We start from the raw sequence: 12,781 nt of genomic DNA on the forward strand, positions 1-12,781 counted from the left end.
GTTGTCACAGTGGTGGTTGTATCGGTAGTTGATGTTACTGCTGTAGAAGTTGTGGTATCTGGTGACGTTTCTGTAGTGGCAGGTGTAGTTGTAGTTTCAGTTGTCACTACGGTGCTTGTATCAGTAGTTGTTGTCGATTCTGGAGTAGTTGTGGTATCTGGCGATGTTTCTGTAGTTGCAACACTGGTGATAGGAGTAGTTGTTGATTCAGTAGTTAAAACTGAAGTTTCAGTTGTCACTACGGTGGTTGTGTCGGTGGTAGTTGTGGTATCTGGTGAGGTTTCTGTAGTGGCAGCTGTAGTTGTAGTTTCAGTTGTCACTACGGTGCTTGTATCAGTAGTTGTCGATTCTATAGTAGTTGTGGTATCTGGAGAGGTTTCTGTGGTTACAACACTGGTGATAGTAGTAGTTGTTGATTCAGTAGTTGCAGCTGTAGTTTCAGTTGTCACTACAGTGGTTGTATCGGTGGTTGTTGTGGATGCTGTAGAAAATGTGGTATCTGGTGAGGTTTCTGTAGTGGCAGCTGTAGTTGTAGTTTCAGTTGTCACAGAGGTGGTTGTATCGGTAGTTGATGTTAATGCTGTAGAAGTTGTGGTATCTGGTGAGGTTTCTGTAGTGGCAGGTGTAGTTGTAGTTTCAGTTGTCACTACGGTGCTTGTATCAGTAGTTGTTGTCGATTCTGGAGTAGTTGTGGTATCTGGCGATGTTTCTGTAGTTGCAACACTGGTGATAGGAGTAGTTGTTGATTCAGTAGTTAAAACTGAAGTTTCAGTTGTCACTACGGTGGTTGTATCGGTGGTAGTTGTGGTATCTGGTGAGGTTTCTGTAGTGGCAGCTGTAGTTGTAGTTTCAGTTGTCACTACGGTGCTTGTATCAGTAGTTGTCGATTCTATAGTAGTTGTGGTATCTGGAGAGGTTTCTGTGGTTACAACACTGGTGATAGGAGTAGTTGTTGATTCAGTAGTTGCAGGTGTAGTTTCAGTTGTCACTATGGTGGTTGTTGTGGATGCTGTAGAAGTTGTGGTATCTGGTGAGGTTTCTGTAGTGGCAGCTGTAGTTGTAGTTTCAGTTGTCACAGAGGTGGTTGTATCGGTAGTTGATGTTACTGCTGTAGAAGTTGTGGTATCTGGTGACGTTTCTGTAGTGGCAGGTGTAGTTGTAGTTTCAGTTGTCACTATGGTGCTTGTATCAGAAGTTGTTGTCGATTCTGGAGTAGTTGTGGTATCTGGCGATGTTTCTGTAGTTGCAACACTGGTGATAGGAGTAGTTGTTGATTCAGTAGTTAAAACTGAAGTTTCAGTTGTCACTACGGTGGTTGTGTCGGTGGTAGTTGTGGTATCTGGTGAGGTTTCTGTAGTGGCAGCTGTAGTTGTAGTTTCAGTTGTCACTACGGTGCTTGTATCAGTAGTTGTCGATTTTATAGTAGTTGTGGTATCTGGAGAGGTTTCTGTGGTTACAACACTGGTGATAGGAGTAGTTGTTGATTCAGTAGTTACAGCTGTAGTTTCAGTTGTCACTACAGTGGTTGTATCGGTGGTTGTTGTGGATGCTGTAGAAAATGTGGTATCTGGTGAGGTTTCTGTAGTGGCAGCTGTAGTTGTAGTTTCAGTTGTCACAGAGGTGGTTGTATCGGTAGTTGATGTTAATGCTGTAGAAGTTGTGGTATCTGGTGAGGTTTCTGTAGTGGCAGGTGTAGTTGTAGTTTCAGTTGTCACTACGGTGCTTGTATCAGTAGTTGTTGTCGATTCTGGAGTAGTTGTGGTATCTGGCGATGTTGTTACAACACTGGTGATAGGAGTAGTTGTTGATTCAGTAGTTAAAACTGAAGTTTCAGTTGTCACTATGGTGGTTGTATCGGTGGTAGTTGTGGTATCTGGTGAGGTTTCTGTAGTGGCAGCTGTAGTTGTAGTTTCAGTTGTCACAGAGGTGGTTGTATCGGTAGTTGATGTTAATGCTGTAGAAGTTGTGGTATCTGGTGAAGTTTCTGTAGTGGCAGGTGTAGTTGTAGTGGCAGGTGTAGTTGTAGTTTCAGTTGTCACTACGGTGCTTGTATCAGTAGTTGTTGTCGATTCTGGAGTAGTTGTGGTATCTGGCGATGTTTCTGTTGTTACAACACTGGTGATAGGAGTAGTTGCTGATTCAGTAGTTAAAACTGAAGTTTCAGTTGTCACTAAGGTGGTTGTATCGGTGGTAGTTGTGGTATCTGATGAGGTTTCAGTAGTGGCAGCTGTAGTTGTAGTTTCAGTTGTCACTACGGTGCTTGTATCAGTAGTTGTCGATTCTATAGTAGTTGTGGTATCTGGAGAGGTTTCTGTGGTTAAAACACTGGTGATAGGAGTAGTTGTTGATTCAGTAGTTGCAGCTGTAGTTTCAGTTGTCACTACGGTGGTTGTATCGGTGGTAGTTGTGGTATCTGGTGAGGTTTCTGTAGTGGCAGCTGTAGTTGTAGTTTCAGTTGTCACTACGGTGCTTGTATCAGTAGTTGTCGATTCTATAGTAGTTGTGGTATCTGGAGAGGTTTCTGTGGTTACAACACTGGTGATAGGAGTAGTTGTTGATTCAGTAGTTGCAGCTGTAGTTTCAGTTGTCACTACGGTGGTTGTTGTGGATGCTGTAGAAGTTGTGGTATCTGGTGAGGTTTCTGTAGTGGCAGCTGTAGTTGTAGTTTCAGTTGTCACTGAGGTGGTTGTATCGGTAGTTGATGTTAATGCTGTAGAAGTTGTGGTATCTGGTGAGGTTTCTGTAGTGGCAGGTGTAGTTGTAGTTTCAGTTGTCACTACGGTGCTTGTATCAGTAGTTGTTGTCGATTCTGGAGTAGTTGTGGTATCTGGCGATGTTGTTACAACACTGGTGATAGGAGTAGTTGTTGATTCAGTAGTTAAAACTGAAGTTTCAGTTGTCACTATGGTGGTTGTATCGGTGGTAGTTGTGGTATCTGGTGAGGTTTCTGTAGTGGCAGCTGTAGTTGTAGTTTCAGTTGTCACAGAGGTGGTTGTATCGGTAGTTGATGTTAATGCTGTAGAAGTTGTGGTATCTGGTGAGGTTTCTGTAGTGGCAGGTGTAGTTGTAGTGGCAGGTGTAGTTGTAGTTTCAGTTGTCACTACGGTGCTTGTATCAGTAGTTGTTGTCGATTCTGGAGTAGTTGTGGTATCTGGCGATGTTTCTGTTGTTACAACACTGGTGATAGGAGTAGTTGTTGATTCAGTAGTTGCAGCTGTAGTTTCAGTTGTCACTACGGTGGTTGTATCGGTGGTAGTTGTGGTATCTGGTGAGGTTTCTGTAGTGGCAGCTGTAGTTGTAGTTTCAGTTGTCACTACGGTGCTTGTATCAGTAGTTGTCGATTCTATAGTAGTTGTGGTATCTGGAGAGGTTTCTGTGGTTACAACACTGGTGATAGGAGTAGTTGTTGATTCAGTAGTTGCAGCTGTAGTTTCAGTTGTCACTACGGTGGTTGTTGTGGATGCTGTAGAAGTTGTGGTATCTGGTGAGGTTTCTGTAGTGGCAGCTGTAGTTGTAGTTTCAGTTGTCACTGAGGTGGTTGTATCGGTAGTTGATGTTAATGCTGTGGAAGTTGTGGTATCTGGTGAAGTTTCTGTAGTGGCAGCTGTAGTTTCAGTTGTCACTACAGTGCTTGTATCAGTAGTTGTCGTTTCTGTAGTAGATGTGGTATCTGGTGAGGTTTCTGTAGTTGCAACACTGGTGATAGGAGTAGTTGTTGATTCAGTAGTTGCAGCTGTAGTTTCAGTCGTCACTACGGTGGTTATATCGGTGGTTGTTGTGGGTGCTGTAGAAGTTGTGGTATCTGGTGAGGTTTCTGTAGTGGCAGCTGTAGTTGTAGTTTCAGTTGTCACTACGGTGCTTGTATCAGTAGTTGTTGTCGATTCTGGAGTAGTTGTGGTATCTGGCGATGTTGTTACAACACTGGTGATAGGAGTAGTTGTTGATTCAGTAGTTAAAACTGAAGTTTCAGTTGTCACTACGGTGGTTGTATCGGTGGTAGTTGTGGTATCTGGTGAGGTTTCTGTAGTGGCAGCTGTAGTTGTAGTTTCAGTTGTCACAGAGGTGGTTGTATCGGTAGTTGATGTTAATGCTGTAGAAGTTGTGGTATCTGGTGAGGTTTCTGTAGTGGCAGGTGTAGTTGTAGTTTCAGTTGTCACTACGGTGCTTGTATCAGTAGTTGTTGTCGATTCTGGAGTAGTTGTGGTATCTGGCGATGTTGTTACAACACTGGTGATAGGAGTAGTTGTTGATTCAGTAGTTAAAACTGAAGTTTCAGTTGTCACTACGGTGGTTGTATCGGTGGTAGTTGTGGTATCTGGTGAGGTTTCTGTAGTGGCAGCTGTAGTTGTAGTTTCAGTTGTCACTACGGTGCTTGTATCAGTAGTTGTCGATTCTATAGTAGTTGTGGTATCTGGAGAGGTTTCTGTAGTTGCAACACTGGTGATAGGAGTAGTTGTTGATTCAGTAGTTGCAGCTGTAGTTTCAGTTGTCACTACTGTGGTTGTTGTGGATGCTGTAGAAGTTGTGGTATCTGGTGAGGTTTCTGTAGTGGCAGCTGTAGTTGTAGTTTCAGTTGTCACTGAGGTGGTTGTATCGGTAGTTGATGTTAATGCTGCGGAAGTTGTAGTAAATGGGGAAGTTTCTGTAGTAGCAGCTGTAGTTTCAGTTGTCACTACGGTGCTTGTATCGGTGGTTGTTGTGGATGCTGTAGAAGTTGTGGTATCTTGTGAAGTTTCTGTAGGGGCAGCTGTAGTTGTAGTTTCAGTTGTCACAGAGGTGGTTGTATCGGTAGTTGATGTTACTGCTGTAGAAGTTGTGGTATCTGCTGAGGTTTCTGTAGTGGCAGGTGTAGTTGTAGTTTCAGTTGTCACTACGGTGCTTGTATCAGTAGTTGTTGTCGATTCTGGAGTAGTTGTGGTATCTGGCGATGTTTCTGTAGTTGCAACACTGGTGATAGGTGTAGTTGTTGATTCAGTAGTTGCAGCTGTAGTTTCAGTTGTCACTACGGTGGTTGTTGTGGATGCTGTAGAAGTTGTGGTATCTGGTGAGGTTTCTGTAGTGGCAGCTGTAGTTGTAGTTTCAGTTGTCACTGAGGTGGTTGTATCGGTAGTTAATGTTAATGCTGTGGAAGTTGTGGTATCTGGTGAAGTTTCTGTAGTGGCAGCTGTAGTTTCAGTTGTCACTACGGTGCTTGTATCAGTAGTTGTCGTTTCTGTAGTAGATGTGGTATCTGGTGAGGTTTCTGTAGTTGCAACACTGGTGATAGGAGTAGTTGTTGATTCAGTAGTTGCAGCTGTAGTTTCAGTCGTCACTACGGTGGTTATATCGGTGGTTGTTGTGGGTGCTGTAGAAGTTGTGGTATCTGGTGAGGTTTCTGTAGTGGCAGCTGTAGTTGTAGTTTCAGTTGTCACGGAGGTGGTTGTATCGGTAGTTGATGTTAATGCTGTAGAAGTTGTGGTATCTGGTGAGGTTTCTGTAGTGGCAGGTGTAGTTGTAGTTTCAGTTGTCACTACGGTGCTTGTATCAGTAGTTGTTGTCGATTCTGGAGTAGTTGTGGTATCTGGCGATGTTGTTACAACACTGGTGATAGGAGTAGTTGTTGATTCAGTAGTTAAAACTGAAGTTTCAGTTGTCACTACGGTGGTTGTATCGGTGGTAGTTGTGGTATCTGGTGAGGTTTCTGTAGTGGCAGCTGTAGTTGTAGTTTCAGTTGTCACTACGGTGCTTGTATCAGTAGTTGTCGATTCTATAGTAGTTGTGGTATCTGGAGAGGTTTCTGTGGTTACAACACTGGTGATAGGAGTAGTTGTTGATTCAGTAGTTGCAGCTGTAGTTTCAGTTGTCACTACGGTGGTTGTTGTGGATGCTGTAGAAGTTGTGGTATCTGGTGAGGTTTCTGTAGTGGCAGCTGTAGTTGTAGTTTCAGTTGTCACTGAGGTGGTTGTATCGGTAGTTAATGTTAATGCTGTGGAAGTTGTGGTATCTGGTGAAGTTTCTGTAGTGGCAGCTGTAGTTTCAGTTGTCACTGCGGTGCTTGTATCAGTAGTTGTCGTTTCTGTAGTAGATGTGGTATCTGGTGAGGTTTCTGTAGTTGCAACACTGGTGATAGGAGTAGTTGTTGATTCAGTAGTTGCAGCTGTAGTTTCAGTCGTCACTACGGTGGTTATATCGGTGGTTGTTGTGGGTGCTGTAGAAGTTGTGGTATCTGGTGAGGTTTCTGTAGTGGCAGCTGTAGTTGTAGTTTCAGTTGTCACGGAGGTGGTTGTATCGGTAGTTGATGTTAATGCTGTAGAAGTTGTGGTATCTGGTGAGGTTTCTGTAGTGGCAGGTGTAGTTGTAGTTTCAGTTGTCACTACGGTGCTTTTATCAGTAGTTGTTGTCGATTCTGGAGTAGTTGTGGTATCTGGCGATGTTGTTACAACACTGGTGATAGGAGTAGTTGTTGATTCAGTAGTTAAAACTGAAGTTTCAGTTGTCACTACGGTGGTTGTATCGGTGGTAGTTGTGGTATCTGGTGAGGTTTCTGTAGTGGCAGCTGTAGTTGTAGTTTCAGTTGTCACTACGGTGCTTGTATCAGTAGTTGTCGATTCTATAGTAGTTGTGGTATCTGGAGAGGTTTCTGTGGTTACAACACTGGTGATAGGAGTAGTTGTTGATTCAGTAGTTGCAGCTGTAGTTTCAGTTGTCACTACTGTGGTTGTTGTGGATGCTGTAGAAGTTGTGGTATCTGGTGAGGTTTCTGTAGTGGCAGCTGTAGTTGTAGTTTCAGTTGTCACTGAGGTGGTTGTATCGGTAGCTGATGTTAATGCTGTGGAAGTTGTAGTAAATGGGGAAGTTTCTGTAGTAGCAGCTGTAGTTTCAGTTGTCACTACGGTGCTTGTATCGGTGGTTGTTGTGGATGCTGTAGAAGTTGTGGTATCTTGTGAAGTTTCTGTAGGGGCAGCTGTAGTTGTAGTTTCAGTTGTCACAGAGGTGGTTGTATCGGTAGTTGATGTTACTGCTGTAGAAGTTGTGGTATCTGCTGAGGTTTCTGTAGTGGCAGGTGTAGTTGTAGTTTCAGTTGTCACTACGGTGCTTGTATCAGTAGTTGTTGTCGATTCTGGAGTAGTTGTGGTATCTGGCGATGTTTCTGTAATTGCAGCTGTAGTTGTAGTTTCAGTTGTCACTACGGTGCTTGTATCACTAGTTGTCGATTCTGTAGTAGTTAAGGTATCTGGTGATGTTTCTGTAGTTGCAACACTGGTGATAGGAGTAGTTGTTGATTCAGTAGTTGCAGCTGTAGTTTCAGTTGTCACTACGGTGGTTGTATCGGTATTTTTCAATTCTGTTGTAGTTGTGGTATCTGGTGAGGTTTCTGTAGTTGCAACACTGGTGATAGGAGTAGTTGTTTCAGTAATGCCATCTGTAGGTGTAGTTTCAGTTGTCACTGAGGTGCCTGTTTCAGTGGATGCTGTTGTAGTTGTGGCATAGGAAAAAATGTTTAAAAAAGCATTTTAAACTTTATATATCCGATTCCTAAAATGTCTTTTCTATTAAGATATCATTTAAAATATATATATATATATATATATATATATATATATATATATATTTGTAATAACTGTGATTGTTCCAAACCAAAGAATAAAGTATAATTATCCTCTGAACCAGACATTGAAGACCATAGAAACAAACCCCCACCGACATCTATTTGTTTTTATTTTTGCCCAATTCTACCAAATGTGGAATTTTCTTAATGGCTTCTGAGTTCAAGGCAGAGAATACTAACTGGCCTGTAACTAATACAACTTGTCCCATAGAGAAACCCTCATGCAGCTATGTACACAGAAAAAGAAAAAAGTTACGACTTGTGTGAGGAGCGGAGTGATAAACAGAAACGCAAAAGCTTAAAAAATCTGGGCTTCCAGGAGTTAAAGAGTTCTAATGTGAAACTGTCATGGCAATTGGGGATAGTAAGTCCCACAGAGGTTCTTATGGACCGTTGGTTCGGTGTCCCACTTTGGTCTATATGAAAGCTGTTTCTGGCTGGATGAAGAAAAATGACACCATTGGTCCATAAGGACCTTAGGGTAGTTTGGTGTCCCAAATTACCCTAAAAGATCCCACCTTCACCAGATTTCAGTTTAAGCTTCAGTACTGTAATAAATATTCTTCAGCATAAGGATCCCTTCTAATTTTAAGACATTTTTGATAAATCTGTGCCATTGTGTTTTATAAAATTTGTGGCTTTGTGGATTTGAGCTACTACTAATCCTCCTGGATTATGTGTTTTGTGCACTGAATATTCCTGAATTTGGAGTAACGGGGAGAGAGCTGCATGGTTGGGGCAGAAGGTGTGGCTTTGGTTTCTGTCCAGAAAAAAAGAGACACAAAAAGAACGAAAGAAGAAGAGAAAGAAGTGAGTATTAACAATATATAGTAATCCGTGGTACATACCCGTTGTAGTTTCCGCTGCACCTAGTGGACAAAAAAACAATGTGTTATACAAGGACTGTGGTCATCTATGTATTACTGGCCTCCCACATATGAGGGCAGTGTAGATACAGTTCAATAGATGTCATTCTGTCTGTAGGCTACAGTATTATATTCATACTTAATCACTTAATCACCAACTACAAATCCTATTATATTTCACAGTTTTGCAGAGTTTTTATTGTAGATATAGCAGGTCTAGACTATGGATTACTTAATTTCTTGGGTCCCCCCACAACTTGGCGCCCTTCACCTTCATGGACAAAGAATAAGCACTTTTAAGTACTACCTTTGAAGGTACACAATTAACACCATAAAACCCACTGCTTAAAACATGATAATGAAACCAAGCATACAGAAACATACAGTAACAGAACCAGGCTTACATTACAGATAAATTACCAGAACCAAACGTCATAGAGGCACTACTTTTTGTAAGAAAATTTAGTAAATTTAGTAGCAATTTATGTGCAGAAAATTCAGCGGAAAAACAGCGTCCAAACAGCAAATACGACAAGTTGATGCCCCTGGCACCAACTAGCCATGGCTATGATTTGCTGAACGCAAACATCCACCAATAATACAACCATTGGGCAGCGTCTCCTCACACAGGGGCTAGGGGCACAGTCGCTGGTTAACACCACCATACTGAGAAGAAGGGCTCATGCATAGATAGCTGGTGAGGGCCTGTGGTCTACATCAGGACTAGAGGTAGCCTCATTGGGTTCCTGAGAGGTATATACACCACTATTTACATTCCAGGGTGGTGGCTCGTGGCGTTCTATTTGCCATGTCCATCCTCTGATTTCTTCTCTCATGGTTTCCTCCAATAATCCGCATCTGAAGAAGGTCTTTTGACCAAAACTTTACAACACACTTTCTGATTATTGAAATTTTTTGGAACTATCCAAGTTATTTCACTATACAGTCATATAACACCACAGCAAGGCATGAAATAGCAGCTCTGTATAACTGACCCAAAGCTGGGGTTCCCTTGTAGGTTCCCAGATGGACCCCATTATGGTGGATACCATCAGTGCTGTGTAGCTGCAATAAGTGAAGTAGGATGGGAATAATTAGTGGGAACATGTGTAAACCTGGAAGCATCAAATTCTCTATACATTGCAGGCCAGATTCCAGTCCATACACATGTACACATGTGTATGGCCTGTGTATTACACACATATACATATTGCATACATCTACGAGTAAACATAACATTATGTGCACACTCATACTATGCATGCATACCCTCTAAACATATATACTCACTTTTATGCTTCATAAGATTGTTGAAGGGTTTGCCCTGCAATCAGCACATCATTTTTCAGCTGCCCCTCCCCTCTATACCGACTACCAAACAGATTGTGCAGCTTTGTGCCACAGCAGGGGAGGGCTGTGTGCCCTGCTCTCTCTGGGGAAGGGTTGACTGATAGAGGGCAGGTATTGAGCAGGGTCTGCTGAACATGTCTGCTGGGACCACTTGGTGGCCTGTAGTATTCCACATCCCCAGCTCAGCTGCTTCTGTCTGGTCGCTCTACTAGTGATGTCTTATACTGCTGTTAGAAGGAAAGTCCCGCTGCCCCCTGCTGACAAAGCAATCACTGTACAGTGTAGAGACATGGTGCTGTGCAAACTGACATTTTTCTATCATAGCCACTCTTAACCATTACTACAGTGATCTGCTCTCTATAATCAGACCAAATGGATGATCAGTTATCATTTTGGGTCATATTTTGTGCATCTGCCAGTTTGGAGAAGTTCTGATCCTATTGCTGCCTCCATAACTTAATAGTAGGTTTGGAACATAGGTTTAGGTTATCTCTGATACATACCTATTTGTTGTGTAAGGGTTTCTATTGGCTGGAACTGGTATTCAAACTCTTTAAAGGAAATCTACCATCAGAATCCATCATGATAAATCAGGGGCACTTACTCATTGATCCAGGCACTGAGGCTGTGTAAAATTCTTATATTTTTGATGCATGTCCTCCTTCCTTCTAAAATCTATTTGAAAAATAATGCTAATGAGCCAGAATGACTCTGGTAATGCCCCCTAGAGCCCTTCAGGCTCATAAGCATAATTTTAAAAAGCTGATCCTCCCTCTTCCTTCTGCAATCTTACAGCATCCTGAACAGTGTAACAGCCTGTGAAGCTACAGCCTGGAGGGGCTTTGATAATGCTGTCCAAAGCACTTCTGGCTCATTAGCATAGTTTTAGAAGTTGATTTTAGAAGGAAGGAGGCCATGGATAACAAATATGAGAAGATTACCACAGTCCCGGTGCCTGGATCTGGGAGTAATGTCCCTGGTTTATCAGGATGGATTTTGATTGTAGATTTCCTTTAAATTAATGTCAGACACAGCCAATGGACAAGAAAGGCACCATTCTTGTAGGACATGTCATATAATCTCTTTATTTACCCAACACCTTTACATTTCAACATATAGTTATTGGGATTCTGTCTGGATCAATTGATAATTGTGCATAACACACAAACACATGTCATGTAAGTGATGCAGGTACAAGGTAAGTCTCTTGCCATACAGGCTCAATGCGGTCCAGGCGTTTTTTGGCACCTAGGAGCTTTAATGTGGATGACAGGATCTCCGTTCCAAAAATAACATCCAGCTTTTATTTATACATTGGATATAAAGGTAACAAATATAAAAACGTGATTTTAAGAACAAGCTGTGCTTTTCGTGTCAGGCCTGAACAATTCTGTATACTATAACCAGACATTAGATAAAAAACGTAACAAAAATGTAAAAACATGATTTTAAAAACTAGCTGCGCGTTTCGGTCCGGACAAAGACAAAATACACATAAAAAAACAATGTTAGTGCTCTAACTCCACAACAAAATACACCCTGACAAAGCGTCCAGACCGGACACGAAACATGCAGCTGGTTCTTAAAATCATGTTTTTATATTTTTGTTACCTTTTTATAAATAAAAGCTGGATGTTATTTTTGGACGAGAGTTCCCGTCATTCTGATTGAAGTTCATAGGCGCCAAAACAACACCTGGACTGTATTGAGCCTGCGTGGCAAGTGACTTACTCCGATAAAACTGGGACGAGGAGACAGGACAACAGCATAAAAAATTCAGAGTTGTGTCTCCACTAGCACAACAACATCGGGTGAGCAGCATTTATACAATTTTGGACACATCTGAAAAAAGGTATTGTACAAAGGAGCGTTTTCTTTGTCGTTTTCCTCTTATGCAGGGACAAACACACATGAGTAGATCAGGGCCTCATTGGTAGTGATGAGCAGACCCGAACCCACAATATTCAGCCCGTGTCGAAAAATCAAGGCTTCGCCCCCCTGAACAGGAACCAGGACTTCAGTCAATGGTTCAGGTTGGAGTTTGGCTCATCCGCCTACCATTTAACACCTTCCACCGGTACTGGCCAAAGGTCTTAACTTTTTGAAGCCACTTTTGGGTTAAACATGGTTGGAATGAGTATACATGGCTGTGTATACTGGCCAACAGATCAGGACTATGGAGATAGAGCACTTTTCAGGGTGTATTTTGTTGTGGAGTTAGAGCACTAACATTGTTTTTTTATGTGTATTTTGTCTTTGTCCGGACCGAAACGCGCAGCTAGTTTTTAAAATCATGTTTTTACATTTTTGTTACGTTTTTTATCTAATGTCTGGTTATAGTATACAGAATTGTTCAGGCCTGACACGAAAAGCACAGCTTGTTCTTAAAATCACGTTTTTATATTTGTTACCTTTATATCCAATGTATAAATAAAAGCTGGATGTTATTTTTGGGTTTTGGGTTAAACATGGTTGGAATGAGTATACATGGCTGTGTATACTGGCCAACAGATCAGGACTATGGAGATAGAGCACTTTTCTCTGCTACTCTGTATTGGAAACCTGTATTCACCTCTACGGGGGTGAAGGAAACAGAATAGACCAGATGTGATCTCCAGAGATGACCATCAACACAGGGAGGTGGAGACCGGGATATTATCATCCCAGTTGTGAAAGATCTAGATTAGAATGACCCTGATACATAAAGTATTGTAAAGTCCCACCAAACAAGGGAAAGATATGATAGTCCTTGTTTGGGGAGGTTTAGTCTATGTTATGGTACATGTCCACTACTAGTAATGATAAAAATGACTTAAAACTTCTTAACAGATGATCTGTTCTGCTCAAAAATCTCTATGAAAGTCCTTCCTGAACAACCCTGATCAGCAGTGATCAACGTTGTTATTGGTGGGTGTTTGGGAACGGCTTTGGGTAACCGAACCGAAACTCTGTTTAAGATTCGTCCAAACTCAGCGCA

At 42.0% G+C, this 12,781-nt stretch overlaps 1 protein-coding gene across 1 annotated transcript in view; it reads right to left on the reverse strand.

Annotated features, from left to right (window-relative positions):
• The window catches only part of LOC140076424 (uncharacterized), a 108,985-nt gene that overhangs the window by 92,147 nt on the left and 4,057 nt on the right, over window positions 1-12,781 (reverse strand). The window contains exons 2-3 of the mRNA XM_072122954.1: window positions 4,439-5,776; window positions 3,389-3,682 (exon numbers count right to left, since the gene is read on the reverse strand). Of these exons, the coding sequence (XP_071979055.1) occupies window positions 3,389-3,682; window positions 4,439-5,776 (1,632 nt within the window). The remainder of the gene's footprint in view (window positions 1-3,388; window positions 3,683-4,438; window positions 5,777-12,781) is intronic.

The sequence above is a fragment of the Engystomops pustulosus genome, chromosome 9, assembly GCF_040894005.1.
Source record: "Engystomops pustulosus chromosome 9, aEngPut4.maternal, whole genome shotgun sequence".
NCBI lineage: Eukaryota > Metazoa > Chordata > Amphibia > Anura > Leptodactylidae > Engystomops > Engystomops pustulosus.